The following is a 27,532-nucleotide window of genomic DNA, read 5'->3' on the forward strand; positions in this document are numbered from 1 at the left end:
GATAGTCGGACATGACAACCTGTACAGCCCATGTATTAATTCCATCCGATAGCTGCTATAATAACAAACAAAACGTCTGCCTGCTCTCCACAATGATCAATAACAGCGAACGGATGGTCAAAGTAAGGTTTCCTGCACGCCTCGACGTAAGAGACATAGCTCCGAAGCTCTTGCCTCTGGACCGACAATTTTTTGGAGCTGGAAGTGAACCGCATTCCGGAGCTATGACGCGCCGCAGCTGCGGTGTGAACAGTAAAAACCGGCGCTTTTCCAGCTCCAGCTCCGAGCAGGAGCTGGAAAAGCGCCGGTGTGAAAGGGGCATAAGTGGAGGATCAGGCTTTGGTGGTCGGCTCCCATCTCGGCGCACAGCTGGGAGAAGAGGCGAGATTTCAGGGGCCTTGATTTGATGTAATTCACCATCTTCTCCCGTAGTATGGCTTTCCATTTCTTTGCAGAAGAAAAATGTGTCTATTTGTAGGGAAAATCTGCCGCTCGCCTGCAGTGCCATAAGACAGGTAACTTTCATGATACTGTCTGCTGACAGTTTTGTTCCTCTTTTCTTTCGGTGGTGGGTTGTCGGCAGTCTCTGCACTGGTGGTTGGTGGTTTGCTCCGCAGAAGAAAGCGCTCCATTTTCCCTCATGCGTGTTTCTCTGTTTTAATGTTGTCCTTCAGCCTTCGATGTGTCACGGTCTTATAATTCCCACCTGTGCAACTGCGTTAACAGCGAAATATGGGGTTCTGTGAGGATTTTTTTTAAAAGAATTGTTTTTAGGTATAGAGTTTGCCTCTGTATTATGAAATGAGTGCATACAAAGTACTGATATAGTAAATACAAAAATAATTATTTTTGTGTAGTTGTATATTGCAATAATAACGTATGGTTGTCACAAAATCCCACGGCACACCCGGACTTGCCTCACGGCACACCAGTGTGCCGCGGCACACCGTTTGGGAACCACTGGTCTAGAGGAGACAGTGGAGCGGTCCAGAGTGTGATAGAGGGCGCAGTTAAAGTCTGCCCCCAAAATTAGGTGATGGGAGTTAAAATCAGGGAGCAGAGAGAAGAAATTGCTAAAGAAATCGGCATCATCTGAGTTGGGAGCATAGAGACATGCAAGCACAATAGGTGTGTTGTACAATTGACCTTGCACTATGACATAGCGGCCATTTGTATCTGCAATTACTTTAGATTCCACAAACTTCACATGCCTACGTATCAGGATCGCTGCACCCCTATATTTGGTGTTGAATTTGGAGTGGAAAATGTGAGAGAAACCACCCCGCTTGAGTCTAGAGTGATCAGAAGTACGTAAATGAGTTTCCTGGAGATAAACAATGTCTGCCTTTAGCTTCTGGAGGTGGGAAAACACTTTGCTGCGCTTTACTGGATGATTGAGACCTCTAACATTCCAGCTAACAAAAGTAGTTGCCGCCTTACCCAAACTCAGTGCCCTGTTTGCCTGGGTCATTGTGGGACCTTAGACAGTAATCTAGCCCCCTGTCAGAAGGGTGAGGGAGAGGAAGGGAGGGAAAGGGGGGATGGGTCACCTTAAAAAAACTGAAATAAAACACACAGCAATAAGAACATAAACACCATTGAGAACCTAAAATAGAAGGTCCATATGTAATTGAAGTGGTTGAAACAACATTCACAATAAAGAGCTGGTCCCTCCCCAACTGAGGGACTGCTACCCGCCCCCGATAACACTCGCATCTCAACGTGGACAGCTTACCTGGCGAGATCGAGCCCCGCCAGAACCATCAATAGCTTTAGATAAACCTTGTGATAATAGATAAAGACAAACCTCCGAGTTGAACATTCATAACATGGTCTCATTAGAAGTAACAAACGTATTAACCAGTTATGACAACATATGCAAACATCCAGTATTGGTTGTTGAATGAAAAGTAAAGCAAGAAAAACGTGAACCTCCCCAGGAGAATAGGAGAGCAGTTGCTTGAACTAGCGGGCCGTAAGCCAACTGACTGTGTTATAATGTGGGCTAGTGTGAGCAGCTTGAGCTGGCTTAAATTACACAATAAGAAAAACCACAAACGTTCGTAGCAAGCCCTAGCCCACAGCCCCATATACGTACAAGTGAATAAGTCAACGCCGCTATCCGGCGCCGCCTGTTATAGCTGCATTAGTCCGTCAGTGAGCTTACCTAGCATCTTAGCCGCTCTGTTTAGCCACGTTCCTCAAAACAAAGTCCTTCGCCTCCCCCGGGTCTGTGCAACTGTGTCGCTTTCCATCAGCCGTTGTGATCCGCAAAACTGAGGGATACCACAGTCCGTACTTGACACCATCACAGCCTCTTAGCATGCCTTTCACATCCCTGAAGGCGGCTCTCTGCTTCGCGACTGCTTGGGTGTAGTCGGGGAATACTCTGATCCTGTCTCCGTGTGACGTTGTCGGATCTGTGGCCGTGGCTGCCTTGCAGAGGATCGCTTCCTTCTCCCGGTAATAGTGAAATCTCACCACAAAGGCGCGGGGTGGCTGGTCCTCCTGGGGCCGTTCCCGTAGGGTGCGATGGCATATGTCTAGTAGTGGCTCTTTTTCTAAGCCCAGCGTTTCCTGGAGTAGTTTAGCTACAAAGTCAGTTGGGTTCTTCCCTGCCTCCCGTTTTTCTTGTATCCCGGTGATGCGGAGGTTGCACCTCCTAGATCGCGCCTCCAGGTCCTCACTCCTGTCAGAGAAGATTTTCATGTCCTTTTTTATCTGCTGCACATCTCGTTCGAGAGTGGCAATGAGGTCCGAGTGATCATTAGCGGCAGCTCTCGACCCGGTCCTCCAAAGACTTGGTGCGGCTGCTGACGCGGTCAACGGCGGATCTCAGTTGGCTTATTTCACGTCGTAATTCTTTGGACTGCATCTCGGCGTTGTCATCAATTTTCTTCAGCAGGTCCTCTCTGAGAGATTGAATGGCCTGTAGAATGGCGGTCTCATCGCCTCGTGCTGCGCTAGCGGCTAGGGGCCCTGCCCCAGCACCTTTAGCCGGGCTAGCACTATTAGCTTTCGGATCTGGCGCAGCAAACGCTTTTTTGCGAGAGGAAGACGACATATTTCAAATGAAACTGTTGGGCGGAGGCAAGGAAGAACAGCTTAGATTAAAGTTACTTGAATATAGTAGAGGGTAGTTGTCTAATATAAATATTCTGATTCTGGCGAGGAGCTCGAGAAATGCGACCTCACATGGCTCCGCTCAGACCGGAAGTCTTTGAGAACACTTTAATGATCAATCATTATATCAAAACCTATATAATGGAAAACAAATGTATGATCACAAACAAAAACATTTTTCCCAACGTTTAAAATCCGCCATACCAGTCCCATATTTATATATATATGTAACAGATGTAAATATGCAGTGGGTTTTATTTAATTTAATTTTGTATAATCACACAAATTCTGTGTTTTATATAATTGTATTCTGTGTTCTTCATTTTATTGAATGTTAAATACCTGGCAAGGTCGGAGATCAGTGGGCGGAACCTCTGAAGTGTGGTCGCTGTGCTCAGGAGTTTATTGTTGTGAGGACTTCCCCCCCTATATATTGGCCCTTTCTCATTTCACTAATTTCCCCTCCTCGACTCCTCGAATCCTCGGTCCTCCGGTCGTGACCCGGAAATGGATTTTAGCACGCCATGTTGAAGGACATCTCATTTCTCTAAATGCACTTCGAAGACCGAGGATCGAACATCGAGGAGGCTCTCTGGAGGAGCTATAATCGAGGATACACTGATGGGTCCTCCGCGCCAGTCCGCGGAACCTCCGCGGATGTATTTCCGGCAACAGAGATGTTTAAAAGAGTCGTGACGCACGGCCGGACTTATCTCAGCCAATGACAGCTCTGTATGCATCCCCTGGATATTATTTTATTAACTGCTTTCATCGCGACGCGATGTTTACAGTGAGAACAGCTGTGAGGTCCGTGCAGTGTGTATACCAGAGGTGGGACCAAGTCATTATTTTGCAAGTCCGAGTCAAGTCTCAAGTCTTTGCGCTCAAGTCCGAGTCAAGTCTCAAGTCTTTGCGCTCAAGTCCAAGTCAAGTCTCAAGTCAGGATGGGCAAGTTCAAGTCAAGTCCAAGTCCTAAACTTTGACAAAACAAGTCTTAAACAAGTCCTTATGTGCTTTTCAACAAATGTAATGACATCGATCAACAGAATAATACTTAATAATCAAACTGCTCTTTATTAGTCACATTAATCATTTAATAATCCATTTTCTCTCTGCTGGTAAAGTAACGTGTTTTTTTCTATTTTAAGAGGGATCAGTAAGGTTAGGCTACCGTGACGGTTTGATTCAGAAGGAGTTCAATGCATAAGAGCGCTGATGTTGAGGTAACCAGAATGTTTATTTCCACTGTGTACATGTTATAAGGGACCCACAATCTATCTTTATGCAAGGGATAATGTGCAGCGAGCCGGTCTCTATGGGGAAAAGAACACCTGAATCTAGATCCCTCTGCAGGTGGTACTTTAACTGTATTTTGATGATAATACTTTTCTACTTTTACTTGTAACATTTTGAATGCAGAACTTTTTATTGTAACCGAGTATTCCTACACTCAAGATCTGAACTTCTCCCACCTCTGACAATAAATCCTGAGTGGTTACCAAAACAAAACCCTGCTCTGAAGGTTATTTTCATTTGACAAATCCTGCACTCAGCTTTGCTTTCTCCAATATCATTGAAATGCAGCCAGATGCTGCTTCTTTTTTCGGTTTTCGCTAATTTCTTGACTTTTTCCGACGCGCTTGCATTTAAATCCGTCTCCCCGTCTCCCCGTCGCTCTGTGTAGCTGGCCTGTACCACTACACTTGCTGTCTTTGGAGCGTCTGCCCCCCACCCTTCTTTCACATAATGGTATGATCCTAGTGTGTCCTCGCATATGATTGGCCGCATGGTGGCTCAGCAAAATAAAGTCCCGCCCCTGCCTGCATGGATTCACAGCAAGAGTTGGAGCGGTTGAAGATTCTGCTCTCCCCGACGCGAGTCTGCTCTTCTGAACGGCAGCTCGCGATCGGCGTGTTGGAGACCTCTGAATTAAATTATCAAGTCACCTCAAGTCAGAAGGCTCAAGTCCAAGTCAAGTCCCGAGTCATTAGTGTTCAAGTCCAAGTCGAGTCGCAAGTGTTTTGTGATTTTGTCAAGTCGAGTCCAAAGTCATCAAATTGGTGACTCAAGTCTGACTCGAGTCCAAGTCATGTGACTCGAGTCCACACCTCTGGTGTATACTATATATCACTCAGTATAACAGGCCTACATTACTTTCTTTATTTGTATGTTTTAGTTTAGTAGATATCTACAAACAAAGAGTCGATATTTTTCTAAAACCATTTAGTGCTTCACATAATAAAATACACAATTTTTGTATTCATCTTGTGGTGATATTTGATGTCTATATCTGTTTTTATATGTACTGAGAGTGATAACCTGTTTTTTTTCATTGGTATTTATTTTACAAGTTTTCTGGGCATATTGTGATATCAGAGGGTGGTACATTTGATATTTGAGCTATGGCTGGTCATGGGCATGACTTTACTTTTGGGGTGGGGAGGGGTCAGCAGGCTGCTTCTCTTAGTTTTGGTAGGGGTAGGTCTATGTTGCCCAATATTCTCAACTACTCAGTTGATCAGTCGGTAATTGACCCACGTTTGGCCCCCGCTGCCAGTTCCACACCATTCATCCCACCAGGCCCTAAGCCTGCACAAGTCATCTCTGTTGATACATTTGGGGTGTTGATTACAGACTTGGCTAAACAGATTGGGGATAACATCTCAGCCAGCCTTAGCGCTATTCACCAACCCAGTGTCATCCAGCTATAATTCTGCTACGAGTCAGTCATCCAGTCATGATGGTTTGTCACAGCGACGTGCAGTCAGGGGAGGTAGGTGAGGCTCTGGCTATGTAACAGAAAAACAACTAAAGAAAAACTAAATAGTAATAATAATAAAATGTCTCCACTGATCTGTGTTGTAAGTGTGAATTCTGTATGATTCCAATCGCTTTTTATAGTCCAAATCAGCAAATTGGCCGAGCTCCGCTACAACTACATGGGAGCGATGAGGAGTGAGGCAGGGACGAGCTCTGCCTCACGTAAGCCCACAGTAACTGACTGGAGCGCGGGCACTAATGTTCAAGTTCAAGGTTCAAGGTTCAAGGTTCTTTATTGTCAATCTGACATAGCTACAGAGTAATTATGTAGTTGAAAATCTTATGTCACAGGCTTCTCCAACAGTGCAACATAATAACATAATAACAATAAGAGCAAGAACAATACAAAAAGAATAATAGTTATAAAATAAAATAAAGTGATGCAGTACGAGTCTATATACAAGTTATTGGAGTGATATATATATATATATTAGGTATTAGATACATACTACTGAGTAGCAGATGAATGTTTGAAGTTGTTTCAACAGTTCAATTTTTTAACAGTCTCACTGCCCGCGGGCATTTATTTTGTGAACGCGCTCAAGCCAGGCTCATTTGCTTACTGTGGGGTGAGGTGAGGCAGAGATGAGCTCTGCCTCACCTCAGAATGCGTTACCCCGCAGAAACTGGCTGGAAAGCGGGCCCTAAGCGCATGCCTGTTACCCTCTCACTGTAGGTCACCAATGTAATGTTTGTAGATCCCTTTATTACATTTATCCTCGCCATCCATAGTTTCTAAATAACTTATTTCACGTATATATGATATTTAGGCTCGCTGGTCTCATCGTACAACGGCAATGAAAAAAGCACCAGGAGAGGCAGCCATAACCTCTGCCGCACTGAAGGGGGTGCACGTGAGCCCACAGGTTCTTGTTGCTACTGTAATTCTACGCAGAGACGGTAGACGCAAACAACAAACTAGACTTTTGAAACTAGAGGGAGATAAGGAGGACTTTTACAAAAAAGTAATGGAGATTGTTGTCCAGAAGGATAGCATGGACTTCATCTTCAAGTCAAGGTAAGACCACAACTGTAATGAAAATGGGATCTTACTAAGAAAGAACAATCCAATATTTAGATTTTGGGTATCCTTTTGTTCAACGGTCTGTTTAAAATGAATCGAAGCATCAGACTAAAAAAGCTTTTGAAAATAACCGAATATTTCGATTAAGGTCAAAATATAATATTTGTAAATCTGACTCTGAAAGAGTCAGTGCCTCACCAGCCATGAACCTCACCGCACGTCACTGGTTTGTCACATTTGAAGGTTGTTGTGCAGTCTGAATCAAAGGCTCCACCTTACTTCAGGGGTGACCATAGTGACACATTCTCAGTTCATGAATGGGAGGACATGATGAAATGTTACATGAATAGGATTAAATGTGACACTCGTGAAGAAATGTTCGACCTGATAATGTCAAGGCTAACAGGCAGAGCTAGGGATGTGGTGAAAGTGTCGCTCCGCAGCTGCCCCGAACTGGATGTCACTGCCCTGCCTGCAGCAGTGTTCGACATATTAAAAGGTAACTTTAGCGAGCTCTCGTACTCCAATTTGCCAATGAAAGATTTCTATAGTACCATTCCCCGTGCAAATGAAAGTGCCATGGATTACTGGATTCGCCTCAACAAATCCATTGATGCTGCTGACGAGTGCCTGAGGAGACGAGGTAGGTCTGTTGAGGACCCCAGTGCTGAAGTGGTCATGATGTTCATTAATCACTGTCCCAATCCCAGTCTTGCCATGTCATTCCAGCTGAAGGCACCTGAGCAGTGGACTGCATCCGAGGTCCAGGGGCGTTTGGAGAGTTACACGAGAAATGCGAGGAGGACAGCATCTGAGTCCCGACACACAGAGTGTTTGTCAGCTTGCAGTCTGAGCCCTGTGGCTGATTCTTTCTGTTCTTCATGTCCTGGCGGTGCACAAGCTGCCTTCGGGATATGCCAGTTGAATCCCCATCAGACCTCTCTGCCTACCCCTGTGGGGTCTGCGATCAGCCTCGTCTGGACAATGTGCTAGTGAGTCAACATGCATCTAATGCACTGCCTTCACCCCTTGCTGCTGTTTCTAACACAGCCCCTGCCACCATTGACTCATCAACCATGGAGCCTGGTGTTCGGCAGCTAGTGGCTATGTTTGATAAAGTTCTGTCATTGTGCTCTGCTTCCTTCGAGAGCAGCCAACGGCCAGGTTACCATCAGGCAGTCTCCCGTCAGCCTGAAAACAGTCAACCATGCAATCGGCAAGCTGGCCGACCCTATCACCAGCAGGGTTCAGTTCCCACTACATGCAGAGTTTGTAGTTCAGACACCCATTCAACCCATGCGCATTGCAGACTTTACCGATTGTGCCTCAACTGCTTTGGCCATTCAAGCCTCATATGACCAATATGAGGCTTGAGTGCCCGCAAGCCTCCCGCTCCCCAACCACGCCTGCCCCTTCATCCTCCAATGCTGATTTAAACTAGCCAGCCCATGTAATGAGAGGGGTAACATGGACAGTGCTGGTGACACCCTCAGCAGGGAGGAAGATTCGCAGTCTATCTATGTAAACTGTTCTAGTGGTCTTCCTGACGACAAGACAGTGATTTTTGTGGGATCACATAAGGTGGAGGGGTCTAGCGACTTGTTTTATGCTCCAGTGGTCATCAGTAGCCGGTCTACATTGAGAGGGATGCTTGATTCAGGGAGCATGTCATGCACGCTCAGTGAGGAGGCGGAGTCCAGGCTTAAGGCCACTGGCGTCATTCTGAATCCTCAGCCTGTTCCTGGAAATGTGATTCGAGTTGGCTGTGGTGGCCTCACGACACGACCCACATGTATCTATGACCTTGACATTGAGATTTTTGGATCTAAGTTCATTGTGCCAACCTTCCTTGTTCCTGGCCAGAGGGACGAGTTAATCATTGGGAGCAACGTTATCAGACCCATGATACAGAAGATGAAGTCTGATGAAAAGTACTGGGAGCTCATATCTTCAAGCACTTCAGACCCAGAGTGTGAACAGTTTCTTCAGATGCTCAGTGGCATCACACGCTGGTCTGGTCCTGAGTTGCCTAACAAGATTGGTACTGTCAGACTGCAGCAGGCTGTCACACTTGCCCCTCAGCAAGAGTATTTGGTCTGGGGGAAATGACCCAGTTGCGCACCTGTGTCACCAGGGAGCACTGTCATTGTGGAACCAACATCCTCCCGTTCAGCCCCAAAGAACCTCATTGTTGGGCGAGCACCAATGTGGGCAGATCGCTGGGTCCCAATGAAGATCATGAACTCGACGAAGAAACCTGTGACGTTACGTCGCAATGCCAAAGTGGCTGACGTCTTTCCTTGTGTTGCTGTAGAGGACCTCCACATCTCCCAGGGTGTGAACAGGTCACAGGCAGATCAGCCTGCTGAACCGGTCTTCAACCCAGAAACCACCTGTAACCCCCTTCAACAACTCAAGGAATGTGGTTTGACGGACATAGACATTGATGGCTGCGAGGTGTCGGGCGAATGGAAGCAGCGTCTGGCTGACCTTGTTCTCACTTACCAGGATGTATTTTCCAAGGACAAGCTAGACTGCGGGGAAGCAAAAGGGTTTGTCCATCGCATACACCTCACTGATGATCATCCCTTCCGGCTCCCCTACTGTCGCGTCCCTCCAGCACACTACCACAAACTGAGAGAAGTCTTGTCTGAGATGGAGTTGAAGGGCATTATCAACAAGTCAGTCAGCGAGTATGCCTCCCCGCTGGTTCTGGTCTGGAAGAAGACAGGTGAATTGCACTGACTTTCGTTGGCTGAATGCCAAGACAGTCAAAGACGCCCACCCATTGCCCCACCAGGGAGACTGCCTTGCCGCCCTTGGAGGGAATGCCTTTTTCAGCACCATGGATCTCACGTCAGGCTTCTACAATGTCCCCCTCCATGAGTCTGACAGACGGTACACAGCCTTCACAACACCATTGGGCTTATATGAGTACAACAGACTTCCCCAGGGGCTATGCAACAGTCCTGCATCCTTTATGCGGATGATGATGAGTGTTTTTGGTGACTTGAACTTCTCCAGCCTCCTCTGTTATATGGATGACCTGCTGGTTTTTGCTCCATCTGAAGTGGAAGCCCTGAGTCGACTCGAGACGGTCTTTTCACATCTCAGAGCTAACAATCTGAAGCTGTCTCAGAAGAAGTGCCACTTCCTTCGCAGGTCTGTGCGGTTTCTTGGCCATGTGGTGAGCAGTGATGGTGTCTCAATCGATCAGGGGAAGGTGGAGGTCATATCTGCTTTCAGGAAAGAGGACCTTATGGACGGTGACGGCTGTACTCCATCTCAGCAGAAGGTCAAATCTTTCTTTGGGATGGCACTGTACTACCAGCATTTACCCAAATGACCCCAGAGGTGGTTCTTTTTTTCTAAACCTCGCTAAAAAGGTCAAATTTAACTTGTTTTGCATCAATCTTGATACAGGGTACTTATGTTATAAAAGCTTTTAGTCTACTATCCCATCATTCAAGGGTGGTTTTCACTATAAGTAATGGGTTTTTTTTTGGACGGAAACTATAATTTAATCTTTTTTACTATGTTCAATCTGAATTTACTTTAAAATAAAAACATCTATATTGATTCATACTTTTCTACATCCAACTCACAGGTTTATCATTGCTTTGAGAAAAAAGATTAGGCTGTAGTGCAGCCTCTTAACAAAAAACAGAACCTTGATCATTCTGTTCTCTCCAACTTTAGACCTATTTCTAAGCTGCCCTTCCTCTCTAAAGTCCTAGAGAAAGTGGTGTTAGCGCAACTGCAGTTGCACCTTGTTTTAAACTGCATATCAGAGAAGTTTCAGTCTGGTTTTAAATCACGCCACAGCACAGAAACTGCTCTCCTAAGAGTCTTTAATGATCTTCTTTTAACTGCTGATTCTGTGAATTCTGCTGTGCTTGTGCTTTTAGATTTGTCTGCTGCTTTTGACACCATTGACCACCAAATTATTTTATCACGCCATGAACTGTGTGTTGGAATTAAAGGTAATGTCCTAAAATGGTTTCAATCCTATCTGTCAGAAAGGACCTTTTCTGTGCATCTTGGCCAGTATTCTTCAGCTGCAGCCCCACTAGCATATGGGGGTCCCTCAAGGTTTTATCCTGGGCCCCATTTTGTTCAGTCTGTATTTACTACCTCTGGGGTCAATTTTTAAAAAGCATAATATTTCTTACCATTGCTTTGCAGATGATCTGCAGGTATACCTGCCTATAAAAGCAAATAAGGAATATAGGATTGCCTTGCTTAGCTGTCTGAAAGACATAAAATCATTGATGGAAATCAACTTCTTGACTCTCAACGAAAACAAGAGAGATTATAATATTTGGACAGTCTGAACTCCTGGATGGCTTTAATAGTGTACTCGGCCCCTTAGCCTCCTACAGCCGTCCCTCTGTCAGAAATATTGGAGTCATCTTTGACAACTGTTTTAAATTCGACAAACAAATAAGCTCAGTTGTCAAGACAAGCTTCTTCCAGCTGCGGCTTCTGGGGAAGGTAAAGGCTTATCTTCCTAGTAAGGAATTTGAAGAGCTAATCCACCTATTTATAACGTCTCGTTTAGACTATTGTAACTCCCTGTATATTGGTGTTGATAAGTGTTTGATCAGTCGCCTGCAGCTGGTCCAAAATGTGGCTGCACGCCTTCTTACTGGGAAGAGACGTTATGACCACATCACAACCCGTTTTGGCAGACCTTCATTGGCTTCCTGTCAGTTACAGGATCCAGTTCAAGTACTTAATTGTTGTTTTTAAATCATTGCATGGACTGGCACCACATTACCTGTCTGAGTTGTTGCACCGCCATGCTCCAGCTAGAGCACTGCGATCAGCTCAGCAAAAATATGTTGGTGGTTCCTCGGTGCAGGAAAAAAAACCCGAGGTGACAGGGCTTTCAGTGTTGCAGCTCCCAGACTGTGGAACAGCCTCCCAGCACATATCCGGACTGCTGAGTCTATTGAACTTTTTAAATCTCAGCTAAAAACTCACCTCTTTGCACTGGCTTTTATTTTAATACTAGTTGAACATTACATTTTTACATTTGTATGTGTTTTTTTTAAATATGTTTCTAGTTATTGTGCTTTTTATCATGTTTTTAATTATTGTTTTATTAGTGTTATTTAATATTGTAGTTATTGCCTGTACAGCACTTTGGTCAACTGAAGGTTGTTTTAAATGTGCTATATAAATAAATAAAGATTGAGATTGAGATAATTTACCACTTTTAGAAGTGAAGATATAGTCATATGTTCTGGGAATGTCATTTTCGAGTCTGAGACCTGAAAAACAGGCTTGGGGCTTAACAGGTTAACAGTTACCTCATTGTGAGCTGGAGTCCTTCACTGGGAACAAACCAGGTCAAACAAACTGAGTTAAAAAGTATATTTTTCATTAAAATTAAAGTTTGAGTGATACATTTCATCCAGCAGTCAGCAGCCCTAAAACAAGGGAATGACATGTTTATAATGTGCTGAAAAACACAAAAAATATGTAGGGATGTGAGTCTGTTTCTAAGGCCTTTTTTATTTTTGGTAAATTCTGACAATTTAAACAAAAGAGAACAGAATCAAACTGAAAACATCAGGAATATTTCATTTCATTTCAAACTTTTATTTAACCAGATTGGTCCCATTGAGATCATAGATCTCTTTTTCAAGGGAGACCTGCAGCACATAGGTTCCACATGAAACATAAAACAATAAAGGACATCATACATTATATTTACAGGATACATTTACATAGTTATAGACATTTACAAGTATCCATAGTATCAACAAGCATCTCATTTAGCCTAGCTTTAAAAACATGCAGAGGATTGCTCAGTTTCAATTCTTGCTGAAGATTGTTCCAAGCAAGTGGAGCTGTGCACATAAAAGCTGTCTTACCTAAGACAGTCCTTGCTCTTGGCACATCTAACAATATTTTCTAGATACATTCATCATTGGTTCTTTTTTTTTAGACCAGAACAGACTGCCAACTCAACAGGAACTATCAAAACATCCTAATCAAAGTTTAAGTCACAACATTTTATTAACCAAACAGGGGAACATAGGGAAACCTATGAGGGCGCTGTAGGACACAGGTGTGTAATGTACATTTTGAGGATGGAAGGTCAATAGGCGGCGCTAGGGGGTGCTACAGGTCCCCCTAAGATAGCCATCGCACCCACTAAGCACCCCCAAGAAATGTATGTATTTCTTTTTTGTATGTGTGAAATTCATAATTTGAAAGATTATTGATTCAAAAATAACATGCTACAGTACATTACAAGAACGTCTGGGTCTCTGTGATTTATTCAAGCTCGGCTCTGTGTGTGTGTGGAACGAGCCATTTTTGTGCGTGCGCGCGCGAGAGAAAGAGTGTGCACCGGTACCGGAGATTGTTGTTGTTAGCATCTGGTGCTAGCTAGCTACGCTAACGGATATAAGGAGCTTTTTCAACAACAAGGTGGAGGGAGAACTCTCACCTGTCAGACTGAGAGGCTCAGATAACCTCAGTTTAGTGAGGTAAAGGACTCTCAGTGTTTAGATTACTCACTGAGATTAGTTATCTCAGTGGGTCTCAAACGGTTTGGTCACGATTAATGTAAACAATTATTTTCGAGGCACACGTTTATATGATCATTATAGGTATACAAAAATAAGAGAATAAATGAAAAACAGTTATGCAATACTATATGACAGTAAAACAAGAATACAGTTTAAAAGGGGAGTGATTAGTAAAATATCCATAAAGAAAAATAAAATCTGTTTACAGTTCTGTTTCATATGGGTGTTGAGAGATGTATCCATAGATCTCTTCATTTTGCTCTCAAAGTGCACCAGATTGAGGCATTTAACTTCAATATTTAACTCCCACTCCCCACTTATAAAAATAGCACTTTACCCCTGCTTACACCTATATGCCGTGAGTTGATTATTGAGCCTTCATTTTAACAGTCGCGGATACACTGTGTATGTGCGTGGGGAGTGTTGCAGTACACAATTCCACTGTAGCGACCGGTACATTAATGGGAAACCCTAAATGTTTGAGCACCCTCTATGAAACATCAAGCTACCCCACAGCACCCCCCAAAAGAAAATCTCTGGCGCCGCCACTGAGCCTGCAATCCCGTTTTGAAGAAATGTGCTGTGCAAAACAGGCTCATTGCAGCCACTAATGCTGTGATAAGACACTTTTCTGCCAAATATCAGCATTTTCTTTCTTTACATTATTTTGCACAGATTGCAAAGTGGCAAAGTATAACTTATTGTTCTTGCAAAGGGATTGCACAATTATATTATGTATTTATTTTTTTGAGCACACAGACTTCTGGAGAATTGTTTTATTATCACTGTTCTAACAAAGTGATAAAGGAATGCTCACGTTAATATTGATGTATTTTAATAAATGTTGACTTGGCCCACTTCGTGACTATTTGTGTTGGGGGGGCCCGAATTTTTTTTTTCCTCCAAAGGGGGGCCTGACGGAAAAAGTTTGAGAACCACTGGTTTAGGGAGAAAACAGCATCTCTTCACACCAGTACGGTATCTCTCCAGTGTGAACACGTTGATGTGTTTTGAGAGCACCTAATGTTGTGAACGTTTTCCCACACTCTTCACAGCTGTACGGTTTTTCTCCTGTGTGAATACGTTGATGTATTTTGAGAGAACCTGATTGATTGAACGTTTTCCCACACTCTTCACAGCTGTACGGTTTCTCTCCTGTGTGAATACGTTGATGTGTTTTGAGAGCACATAATGTTGTGAACGTTTTCCCACACTCTTCACAGCTGTACGGTTTTTCTCCTGTGTGAATACGTTGATGTATTTTGAGAGAACCTGATTGATTGAATGTTTTCCCACACTCTTCACAGCTGTACGGTTTCTCTCCTGTGTGAATACGTTGATGGATTATGAGAAGACTTGATTGAATGAACATTTTCCCACACTCTTCACAGCTGTATGTTTTTTCTCCAGTGTGACCACGCTGATGGATTTTGAGAATACTTGATGTAGTGAACGTTTGCCCACACTCTTCACAGCTGTACGGTTTTTCTCCTGTGTGAATACGTTCATGGTTTATGAGAGAAACTGATCTCACGAACGTTTTGCAACACTCTTCACAGCTGTACGGTTTTTCTCCAGTATGAATAAGCAGGTGGCGTTTTAAATTTCCAAATTTTGTAAAGGATGTATCACATTGCTGACAGCTGTGACGTCTCTCTCTTCCTTTCGGTTTCTAAAACAGACGGACAGAGAAAGAGAGAAAGTCAATCTAAAAAACATAAATACATATACAGTTAACACAATAAAAACTCACTTAATACAAACTTTCAGTTAAAAAAAAATACTACTTTTACTAACTGTTTATGTTTATTATATTACAGCAACATTCTAACAGTATATAACAGAGGTGGGGGACTCGAGTCACATATTTTTTTACTTGAGACTTGCTTGAATAACATTGATAAAAGACTCGACTTGACTTTGAATTGGTATTCATGACTTCAGACTTGACTTAGGCTTGAGACAGATGACTCGAAAGGATAAAATATTTGCATTTGTATTGTATTGTATTGTATTGTACGAAGCCCCTAAAAGGGAAATGAATAAATGAGAGAGAAAGTATCTTGTTCGCACGAGAAAGTTCCCGGTGCGCCAAGTAAGAAGTGGAGCGCACAGGAGACAACCGTTTCATTGCAGACTGTTATGTGTATGTGGGGAAATGGCAGTGCATACATTATTTGAAATATATTTCGAACTCGGACTTCATTTTAGGGACATTTCGGCCAGGGATGTAGAGCTATTTGTTTAACCTGTTAAGCCCTGAGCCTGTTTTTCAGGCCTCAGGCTCGAAAATGACAAGCCCAGAACAAATGACTATATCTTCACTTCTAAAAGGGGTACATTAATAATCTTTTTTTCTCAAAGCAATGATACACCTGTGAGTTGGATGTAGAAGTGTCTGAATCAATATAGATGATTTTATTTTAAAGTAAATTCAGATTTAACATAGTAAAAAAATGTAAATTATAGTGTCCGTCCAAAAATTATTTTTTACAGAGTGAAAACTACCCTTGGATGATGGGTTAGTAGACTAAAAGCTATAGGAATCCAAAGTACAACATATAATAAGTACCCTGTATCAAGATTGATGCAAAACAAGTGACATTTGACCTTTTTAGAGAGGTTTAGCCAAAACCACCCCACCTCTGAGGTGATTTGGGTGAAAATGTTTTCTTTTCCATATCTCTGGCCCCCCTTGGTCGATTTTGATGGTTGACACCTCTTTCTGACCGTTAGAGCCAATAGAATCGAAGGGGGAGGCCCCCACACACACACGTTGTGAAGAGAAAAGGTGGGGGCTGCGCGCATGTAATTTTGCGTCAGAGTGGACCTATCTCTAGCTCTGACATTTGGAAATGAAAAAGCAGTTTTATTGCTTATGGATTATCAGAAATAATTTCAAAGAGGACACAGACACATTGGATTAACCTATGGATTAACTGCAGCATCGTTTTGTTATCGTTTTAATGCCATTGAAGACCAGTTTTGACCAAGGTAAGCCATGTTAGCATTTCTAGCTACCTAGCTCCACATGTTATGATGTACGCTTTCGTTTATAGCGTCGCAAATGTTTATCACTGAGTGTTGAGGTGGGCACCCCCAGATTCAGTGTCTCCAGCTGATGCTAATCGATGGGTTGGCTGTGCATCTAGGATAAGTAATAAGGGAGTTAGGAGTGAGTTTAGGTGCAGAGATAGGTTAAATTTTTTCGCTCGTGGCTAATTCAGAGGCTGAGTGTTAGCATTGTGTTTTTTTTTGGAGAAATAAAATTAAAAAGATCAGTTAGCTGAGTTTCTTCCCGTTACATGGATATAAAACATTCATAGTTTATTAAATATTAAGATTCCTTAGACGTTGTTTCCTGCAAATGATGCGTTTATCCACCCGGTACCGGGGGGGCGGTGCGTAACAGGTTAAAAGAGTTTGACAGAGTCGAATGGCCCTATCTGCTAGAAGTGCTTAAGCGCTTTGGTCTTGATGACTACTTTCTTAAATGGATTAAAATTATATTTTTTGATTCGTCCGCAGTATTATTAACCAATAATTGTATTTCACAACCATTTATACTCTTTCGCGGCACGAGACAAGGCTCTCATATTTCGCCTCTACTTTTTGTGATAGCTATTATATGGAGCCATTGGCAATAGCCATACGATCACACCCTTTGATTTATGGTATTAAGACAGGGCACCTAGAGCATCATATAGCATTGTATGCAGATGATGCCATAGTGTTTTGATCAGGTCTTGCAAAATCCCTCTTAAAAGTAATCAATCAATTTGGTAAAATCTCTGGTTTTAAGGTGAACAAAGATAAATCCTCTATTATGTTTCTCAATGAACAGGAGGGAAGAAATCCAAAATTATCTTTCCCATTTGTAAATGCCAGAAACGGTTTTGCTTATCTGGGAATTAAAATTACACCAAAGATAGACATTCTCAGTGCATCTAATTACAAACCCATGTTAGCTTAAGTGTCAGAAGATTCCACTAGGTGGACAACATTGCCTCTGTCCTTAGTGGAAAGAATTAATATAATTAAGATGAGTATATTGCCAAAATGTTTATATATTTTTCAATCAATCCCACTAGCACCTCCTCCTCCATTTTCTCTAAAATAAGAAAGCTACTTTCTAAATGTATTTGGAATAACAGGAAGCCGAGACTTAGACTCTCTCTGTTGTATTTACCTTACGATAGGGGAGGGTTACAACTACCAACATTTAATGTTTTGGTTTTAAAGAGGACTTGATTTGCCATGGTTACGAGTTGAGTTGTTGTCTTCAAAGGGTTTGATGCTGGATATCTTTCTATTCTCTGCTCCTTCTAAAAATCTAAGGAAAAAAACAATGAATCCCTTTGTGAAAAATAAAATGTTTGTCTGGCATGAAGCACATAAATATATAGGAGACTCCCCAATGTTGTCTTGTTTCTCACCTATTTGGGGCAATGAACTCTTCAGCCAAGGTAAAAATGACATGGGCTTCCAAACATGATTAAGTAAGGGTATTGTAAGGCTACTAGATTTATATGAGGACAGCAACCTAATATCGTTTGACGAGCTGAAAACAAAGTATTTCCTGCCACAGAAACACTTTTTCAAGTACCTGCAAGTTAGGAGTTTTATATTGGCAAACTTAAACAACTTGTTGCAACAACCTCCTACGTCCACAGTAGAGATACTGTCTATAAAAAACTGTAACAGCAAAGGACTGGTTACTCAATTTTATAACATAATGGTTGCAAACCATAAAGACAACTCAGAAAGTAAAAGACGTATTAAAGGATATTTCAGAGGATGATTGGGGTACAATTTGTTCAAAGGCACAAACAGAAACTATTAATACACGTCTTAGATTAATACAATATAATTGGATAATGAGAACTTACATCACCCTTGTGATGTTTAACAAGTTTAACCCTAACATTCCTGATCTATGTTATAAATGCAAGATCCATCAAGGTATCATTGCTTGAGGGATTGTGTAGAGGTTAAAATATTTTGGACTTCGGTGACAAGATACATTTCCCAAATAACCTCGTTGCGAACCCCTTTAAGCCCTAAACTTTGTATTTTAAGCATTTATCCAGAAGACTGTTCACTATTGGTTAGGGAAAGAAAAAAGGTTAACCTATGCCTTCTACAAGCAAGGCGCTCAATTGCTTTGTGTTGGAAAAATGTTGGTTGCCCCTCCCTGGGCCACAGGTTAAACAATTTAACTTTGAGTCTGTCTCTTGAGAAACTCACATATATACTAAGGAAGAAAGCTTCTGAATTTTACACCATTTGGGAATTATTTTTGGAATTTATAAAAAGTGGGGACATTGCAGAAGTGATGGAAGGTTAAAGTGAAATGACTAAACTACTACTACTACTGAGGACATTTTGAAATTGGTTAATCTATTTGGAGAATTGTAAGCTACTCTGCTCTGTTTGTGGATCTGCTTTTATTGTATTTTTGTTGAATTTGCTAATGTAATTATATTCTTGGTCTGTACTTTAAACTGATGATTCTAGTATCTGCACACTTTAAAAAAAAAAAAGTGCATTATTTTTTAATCTGCCATATGTCTAATGTTGGGGAATGTTCAGTTGTGTTTGCGTAATGTGATAAATGTTAGAACATTACTAAGTAGTAATGTTCTAACCTATATCCAACCATATTGTGCATTAATATTGTATTTTCTAAACAGGTTGTGATCTTTCATTTGGAGATAACAGTGTTAGGAATATATTGTGATGAAGTGCACACTGACCTGAGCTCCAGGGGTCTTTTTGTTCTCCTCCATGCTGCTCTCAGAGCTCCTTCTCCGGCTGTGTCTCTGAAATAATCAACACAACTACAGCTGACACAAAACATGATAACTCAATACAACCGACAGACACAACAAAATAAATCTACAGCTACTTCTTAGGTTAATGGCAGAGGCGAGAAGTAACTAAGTGATTTACTCAAGTACTGTACTTAAGTACTATTTAGAGGTAAAACTTCGATAAAACCAACGTTAATATCTAGGTCGTCTCCGATACCGAGCTCCGATGCTGATAAGGCTCCGGAAAACGGCCGTCCTACCTTTAGGACTAAACCCCCAGAATCTAAGTGCAAGATTACCATAATCTGTTTAGGCGGCAGCTAACAGTAGGGCATGTACCGAATACCATTTTTCAAGCTCCGGATATTCGGTAGTAATCAGCAGCTAATATTCGGCGCGCGCAGCGCGGGGGAGGAGGTTTATACAAGGCATTCATTTTGTGCACTTGTTTTATAGTTATTTGTTAATGTAAATAACCCAATTTGTGTTCTTTTAAATTGAAAAGGATATTGCATGGTGTTTGTTACTTTCGTTGCAGTTGTATACATGTCTTAAGTGTAATTTGGCTTGTCTTCCTATTTTGTATGGACATGCTTTTATTTTGAAGGAGAGTTAGCGCTGTTGACAGGAAGTGGTTGTTGCTATGGAAACAACGTGACGGAGAAAAGTAGAGGAGATTAACGGAGAAAAGTTATATCTACATATAAAGACGGAGAAAGTAAACTATAAAGTTTATGGTTAAGTGTTAGCACCCCCCGAAGAGGCAAAAGCTCTTACGTTGATATTGGAGATGTCAATCAATTCAATTTAGGTTTAAGTATAAGACACTTCCTCCTGTGATCCGGAACGCTGCCTCACTGGACATCTTCAAATCCTCACTAAAAACGCACCTGTTCACCCTGGCCTTCGGACCCTAGTCCTTTCCTGGTCCCCTGGCTTCCTTTATTTTATTTTATTTTGTCTTGTTTTGTTCGCTCCTCATTGTCTGTTTTGTCTGTCCACACATAATCTGAAATAACAACTCATATTTCTCGCATCAAATGACATCAAAACACATTTTAATGGCCAAACTAACCTTAAAATAGGCATTTTCTACCGAGAAGAAAGTTGAAGATCATGTGACATAGACGCCAGCCATTGGAAATTAATGGTGAAAAAAAACGTAGGGATCTTACAATTTCAGAGGCGTTTTTGTAGAAATACTACGTCCCAAATTGTGGACCAACGTAGTTATTAAACGTTTAGATGTGAGACTGGGTTGGTCCGACCGCCAGGACAGTGTTAATTTCGTCAACGAAAACTATGACGAAAAATGTTCGTCAACGATCTTTTTTACATGACTAAGACGAGACGATGACGAGCTAAAAATAGATTCTTGATAACGAAAACTATGACGAAATGTATATTTAGTTTTCGTTAACGAGACGAGACGGGACTAAGGTGTTAATGGTGGACTATCGGACATTCAAAATGCAGCATATTTCCCCCCAAGTGTCCGTCTTGTCTGTCAAAATGCATCTTACGTTTCTAACTCTCTCTGTGTGCGGGGGGCGGGGCCTAACAGACACGCTGCAGCGGCACACAGAGATCTGCCGGGGACGGAGCGTTCAGAAGTATAGAGACACTCTACAAGGCTCGATGTGGAAAAAGCTTGTTTGCCATTAGTGTTATGGCGTAAGTGCGTTGACACGAGTAGAGTAGTCTGTCCAAACAGCCGGCCGAAAGGCGCCATATTCAATCGGAGAAATGCACAATTTTCGACTTCCTTAACTCGAAGCTCTGTTGCGCCAATTACGAGTAACGTTATCACATCAGGTGCGCAGAGGTGGGAGAAGTACTCAGATCTTGTAGTTAAGTAAAAATACCATAGTGTATGAATACTCTGTTACAGTAAAAGTCCTGCATTCAAAATGTTCCTCAAGTAAAAGTATAAAAGTAGCGACAGTAAAAGTAGTCATTGTGCAGATTGGTCCATTTCAGAATAATATATATGATATGTTTTATAATGATTGATCATTATAGTGTTCTCAAAGCTGGTAAAGGTGCAGCTAGTTTGAATGACTTTGTATACTGCAGGGTACCTTGTGAATTTACTCCAGGTGGAACTAAAGTCTGATTTAACACTTGATTATATTTCACATCATTCATCCACATCTGTGAAGTAACTAAAGGTATTAAATACATGTAGTGGAGGAAAAGTACACCATGTACCTCTGAACTGTAGTGGGGTAGAAGTACTAAGTAGCAAAACATTTAAATGTAAAGTACAAGTACCTCAACATTTTACTCAAGTACAGTACAATATAATAACATAATTATACATATTTTATTTATTTATTTCACATGTAAATAAAGCAATGTTAATTCGGTTAACAATTTGTTTAGTTTTTCCCTTTAAAAAATAACAAAAAGTACCTACAAGAATACCGTTAAAGTACCGGATCGATAAGCAGTTTCGATAATAGTAGTACCGTTAAAAACCTTAGCAATACCCATCCCTATATATTACACAAGTAAAGTGTTAAGAGAGTGAAATGTTGCTTTACGAATTTCAACACTTGATGCTGTCACATTGATTCCAATTTCAGATACCTGTATTTGCCTAACTGAATTAGTTTAAAGAGAGAAAACATTTTGACTAAAAGTTGACTAAAATGTAATTTTTCATCGACTAAAAGTTGACTAAAACGTTTTGAGTTTTCGTCGACTAAAACTAGACTAAAACTACGAAGGATAGGAATGACTAAAATGTGACTAAAACTAATAACCATTTTCGTCTAAAGACTAAGACTAAGACTAAATCAAAAACAGCTGCCAAAATTAACACTGCGCCAGGATAGCAAAACGGAGTGCGTAGTGCAGTAGGTGTGGTGGGCTGGTAGAACCCAAGAGCAGTATCTAAACTGCCCCTGGAGGAGAAACCCCGTGTCGTTGGGAGACTCCCTGGTAATTAAGGTAGCTTCAGGACCCACAATCCCTAACCCTCTCCTATGATCCCCAGTTATACCAATTAAAACAATGCAAACGTAAAATCAAACATAGCCAGAGTCAAACACTGATATCACAGCAGTGATATTACCACATCAGCAGAGCACATCAGCATCAATCAAAACCACATCAACCACAGTAACCAATATGAAACTACAGTTTAACCTTAGAAGGGTTTCTATTTCCCTTAAAGTGGACCTATCATGCTATATTTGAATAATATAGTGTAGGACCATACCTATATAAGGCATATTTATACTTTTTTTTTTTCAAAATATCAAACAGATCATGCATTTTAGCCATGCCTCATTTTGCTCAATTAGACATTTTTTAGATCTGTTTTAGCAAGGGTTGATTCAGTGAGAACAGCACCATCTACAGGCCTGGCATATGTGCTACAGCGTCTCCAGCACTTTCGAACGGCAATGGCCGTGGCTGTCTCCTCCTGATTGGTGGAGTTGGCCCAATAGCCGTAGCGCCACTGTCCTGACGTCAGGACAGTGTTCAAATCTGGATCAGTTTTTATCAGATCTGTTGCAGCCCCTTTTTTAGAGATTTGGGTATGGAGGAAAATAGAGAGGGTTGTGTTTTCTGACACTTGGTGAGTTCCCTGGAACACCGGGGACACATATTCATGTATAAAAGACGTACAAAAGTGCATTTTGCATGATAGGTCCCCTTTAAACAATTTCAAGTCCAAATTACCAACTACTGTCAGCCTTTTCCAAGGAAGGGTGCTCTTACCTTATTCTAAGACCAAGGAGATACCTTCAGAGACCACCAGAGAGACCAGGAATTGGGTCGAAATGTACAAAGTACAAACCGGTTTTATTAGGTTTTTAACAAATAGAGGATTTTCAAGATCCAAAAAATAACATGTCTTTTTTTCTGTATTTCCTTTCTCTTGTAATATGACTTGATCGCTTTAAACTCCGCACACTGAGCTCTGATTGGTCAGCAGGCGGTGCTTTCACAGAGTTGATCTCTTAGCCTGCAACCTAACCTGCTCCGGACCAGGCTTGCCGCTCAGCATAAGTTACCATGGAGATCTAGCCCGCTAAAAAGAGAACCAGCGTCGTAGGACCGGAAACCCAGAGTTTTCCCTGAAGTTAGCCCGCTAAGCGAAAATCCGGCTTCGTCGTACAGGTGGTTTCCCCTTTTCTATCTTTGAGTGAGAAGGAGGTCACATAGGTTCAATTCTTACTTAAAGGTGGGGTAGGTAATTTTGGAGAAACCAGCTCGAGTGCGCTAGAATTTGAAAATACACAGCCGGAAATAATCTGCCACTTCCTTACAGAGCGCTTCCTCCAACACACACGAACGCGCGCATGACCAATGAGGGCACGAGATAAGTTTGTGCACAGATGGAAGGCTGACAGGCAGGTAGGCCATCCAGTTATTTTAGCTGGGCCGTGCTTTTTACAGTACTACGGCTTCCACAGATGACATTTTTTCATGGATTTTTTGTCAAAGCACTTAAGATATTCATTGCTATCGGGATGTTAAGAGCATTCCATGGAATATAACAAAAAGTGTATCTCGAGCCGGTTTCTCAAACTTACCTACCCCACCTTTCACGCATAGAGGCTACTACAGTGGACAGCTTTTCAAAAGGTGTTTTCTTGTATATGCATGTGTTTTGATGCCATAGTTGCACCATCAGCCACTACATAGGACCCTATTGCCAGTGTGAGAAAAAGTTTTTAGAGAGTACTTGTCCATGGACAAGTGAGTTTGGCAATTTACTTGTCCGAATACATTTTTCACTTGTCCAGAATGGACAAAAATTGGGGCCACTGGAATCTTCTTCTTCGCCATCGTATTTTACATTTTCCCACAGTTTTTACGACACCGCTAACGTAAGTGAGCGGTAAGATTTTACTGCATCACACATAGGGTTGGGTATCGTTTGGATTTTAACGATTACGGTTCTGCTTTTCGATTCCGGTTATTTTCGGTCCTCGATTCCGGTTCTTTGAGAGGGTAAAAATAAGTCCCATGACAAACTGGGAGAAAAATATATTTATGAAAACATTAAGTCAAATCTGTATTCCTATTTACAAATCACTTCATACTGTTGAATTTCTTACGATTATTGAATAAAATTATATAAAAATAATCTCTGCATTGTTTAGTTAGTTCTAAGTGGTACAGTTTGAGAATGTACAATTGGCCCAGTCTCCTCTGATGTTACACTACAACCTGCCTGTGAGACAGAGTCCAACCACACATGTCCAACACATAGGCCTAATAATAATGATAATAATAATACATTATATTTATAGCCTATAGGCCTAGCGCTTTTCTACAACTCAAAGACGCTTGCACGCTTACACATGTTCTGCAATACACATGCTGCAGCTGCTCACTGTTTGTAAAAGTAAATAAATAGTATTTTCATTTCAATAATGTACTTTCTATACCCTGTTTCATAAACAATACTGACATCCCTGTGCCCCTCCGAGTCTGGGGGTCCGGGGATGTGAGGACAGCGCGAGGTCACAGACATGGAGGCTGCTTTACTTCATAAAGGAAATGGCGGTCAATATTAACAACATAGGAGCTAAAACGCTTAATAACCTTCATTACGTGTTAGAGAAAGAACATAAGAAAGTTTGACAAAGACGAGGCTGTTAAACGGGTAGCGGATCCGCTGTGAGTAGAAAGAGAGAGAGAGAGAGAGAGACACTGAACTGCACCGTGCAGCGATCAGATGATCCGGAGCAGAGAGAGAGCTGCGGTCCGCGGGGCTCCGCCTCCTGTCCTCACAACTCTTATTAATCACGGTACCGGACAATTGTTATTTGTTCCTACTCGGAACCGAGTTTTGCTTCCCAACCCTGCCACTGTGCTACACTTCCCGCCCCCCCACCCCCGTCTAACAGTACAGAAAGCGGCGAGATGCATTTCCTTGGGAATCGACAAGCAGAACCGAAACTAACATTTCTAAACGAACAATGGCGGACACGGACAATTTGTGAACGAGTCCTTTCTTTTGAAAACTGAATTTATCTATAATTTGTCAATAAATGAGGGCGAAAAACGTCACTTGTCCACCGGACAAGTCAATTGAAAGATCTACTTGTCCGATATTGTAAATAACACGTCCCGGACGGTGGGACGTGTGCTTTTTCGCACACTGTTTGCATCATCCCATACACTGCCACTCAGTGGAAAGTCAGTGAAAGTGCATGATAAATGTCTCTAAACCAAGATGAACGACAGAAAGCCAGATGGACCAAGTCACCTGCCGATATCCTGCCAATCCTTTCATGGAAAGCGCTCCCTGCAGGTATAAAACATTTGGTGACATCAAGTAACAACTAAGGAATCATATAATTCATAAATTGTCAAAGTATTGATTTTATGTTTGCAGGAAATCATGATTATTCGCCTGTCCACTAAAGTGGACGTCATGCATCACTGGCTATATTTCAACTAAAATTCATACTGTTACTGCTACTGTTCTTCTTGAAAATACTTCATTTGCAATATCTTTTTGGGCCTTAAATCAATATACTTAAAGGAAACCTATCATGCTATATTTAAATGATATATTGTAGGGCCATACCTATATAAGGTATATTTATACGTTTCTGTTTTCGAAATACCAAACAGATCATGCATTTTAGCCATGCCTCATTTCGCTCTATGTGTTGTTTGCTGTCTACGGGTCTGATTTTGTGAGCTGCAGCTGACCACGCCCCCGTGCACCAAATGCTGTGGTGTTTTCTGAAATGCTGTGGTGTTTTCTGAAATGCTGTGGTGTCTTGCACTTCAGGGCCACCGTACGAGTGAGAACATTTCAAGTGTTAAAAGTGCAATCCTGAAATATTTCATCCAGTCCAAAGTGGACTATGGCAAAGAAAAGCACAAAAGCTTCAAAACTGTAGCCTACTGATAAAACAAATTAGAACATATTGTAAATCAAGGCAAATATTATTTGAACCAGCTCATGGTTTGAAATGGCTAACATTGAAAGGCAAAAGTATTATTAAAACCATGTACTACATCATCACCGTGGTCCCATATACTCTGGGAAGAGAATATTGACTGTGCTTGAAAACTGGTATCATGTGAGGTTGACTTTGTGACCTGGAGAACATTTCAGCTACAACATTAGCTTGTTGATAAGCTTGGGATATGAGATAGTTTTGGAGCCATTCGTGGTGAAAGCATATGTGCTATTGTAGTATGCATTATTTTTGACCCAACATTTCTACAGGCATGGCAGAATATGGCATTATTTGTACATGAATATTCAAGCCATTGTCTATTTGTATACCACGAGCTGCAAAATGACCGCCTTACCCCAGGCGAGTTGGGTACTTGTTTAGATATACCTGGGCAGGCTCTGTTTTGCCGAGGCCGAGATTGTTGTCCAGAAGGATAGCATAGACTTCATCTTCAAGTCAAGGTAAGACCACATTTGTAATGAAAATGGGATCTTACTAAGAAAGAACAATCCAATAATTAGATTTTGGGTATCCTTTTGTTGAACGGTCCGTTTAAAATGAATCGAAGCATCAGACTAAAAAAGCTTTTAAAAATAACAGAATATTTCGATTAAGGTCCAAATATAATATTTGTAAATCTGACTGTGAAAGAGTCAGTGCCTCACCAGCCATGAACCTCACCGAACGTCACTGATACAAAGTCATTAATACTAGACACACACGGATGGATGTTACCTCTCTCTCTCTCCTCTTCGTCCTGGTTCTTCAGTCTTTCTTCTCCTTGATAAAACACTGCCGTTAAACACACTAATCTCCGTTGAATGCCTTTACTTATGTTTACCGATCAGCAACGTGGTATAAAAAGCTACGAACAAAGAACGGGAGGCAACAAAAACACGGTTTAACGGATAAATCACCCTCCAAGGATAAACTAAGTCTTTGTATGTGTTTTAAAAGTCTCTTTAACACATTACATTCGGTATAAAATCTGCGTCAACGTCTGTTAGCAACGTGCAGCTTCTGAGGACCGGAAGCTAGAAACGGACCGCCGCAATGCATCATGGGAGTTTAGTTTTTCTTTTAAAAATAAATTCACTGCCTCCCTGTGGTGAAAAACGGTATTAAAATAAATATGAATTACAACAATAATAATAATATATATATAATAATAATAATATATATATATATACATATGGGACTGGTATGGCGGATTTTAAACGTTGGAAAAATGTTTTTGTTTGTGATCATATATTTGTTTTCCAT

The 27,532-nt window shown here is 41.6% G+C and overlaps 1 protein-coding gene across 1 annotated transcript in view; it reads right to left on the reverse strand.

The window, feature by feature from the left end:
• The window catches only part of LOC117477330 (zinc finger protein 420-like), a 199,165-nt gene that overhangs the window by 20,878 nt on the left and 150,755 nt on the right, over window positions 1-27,532 (reverse strand). The window contains exon 7 of the mRNA XM_034124012.1: window positions 14,484-15,155. Within this exon, the coding sequence (XP_033979903.1) occupies window positions 14,484-15,155 (672 nt within the window). The remainder of the gene's footprint in view (window positions 1-14,483; window positions 15,156-27,532) is intronic.

This window comes from Trematomus bernacchii, unplaced genomic scaffold (genome assembly GCF_902827165.1).
Source record: "Trematomus bernacchii unplaced genomic scaffold, fTreBer1.1, whole genome shotgun sequence".
Lineage (NCBI taxonomy): Eukaryota > Metazoa > Chordata > Actinopteri > Perciformes > Nototheniidae > Trematomus > Trematomus bernacchii.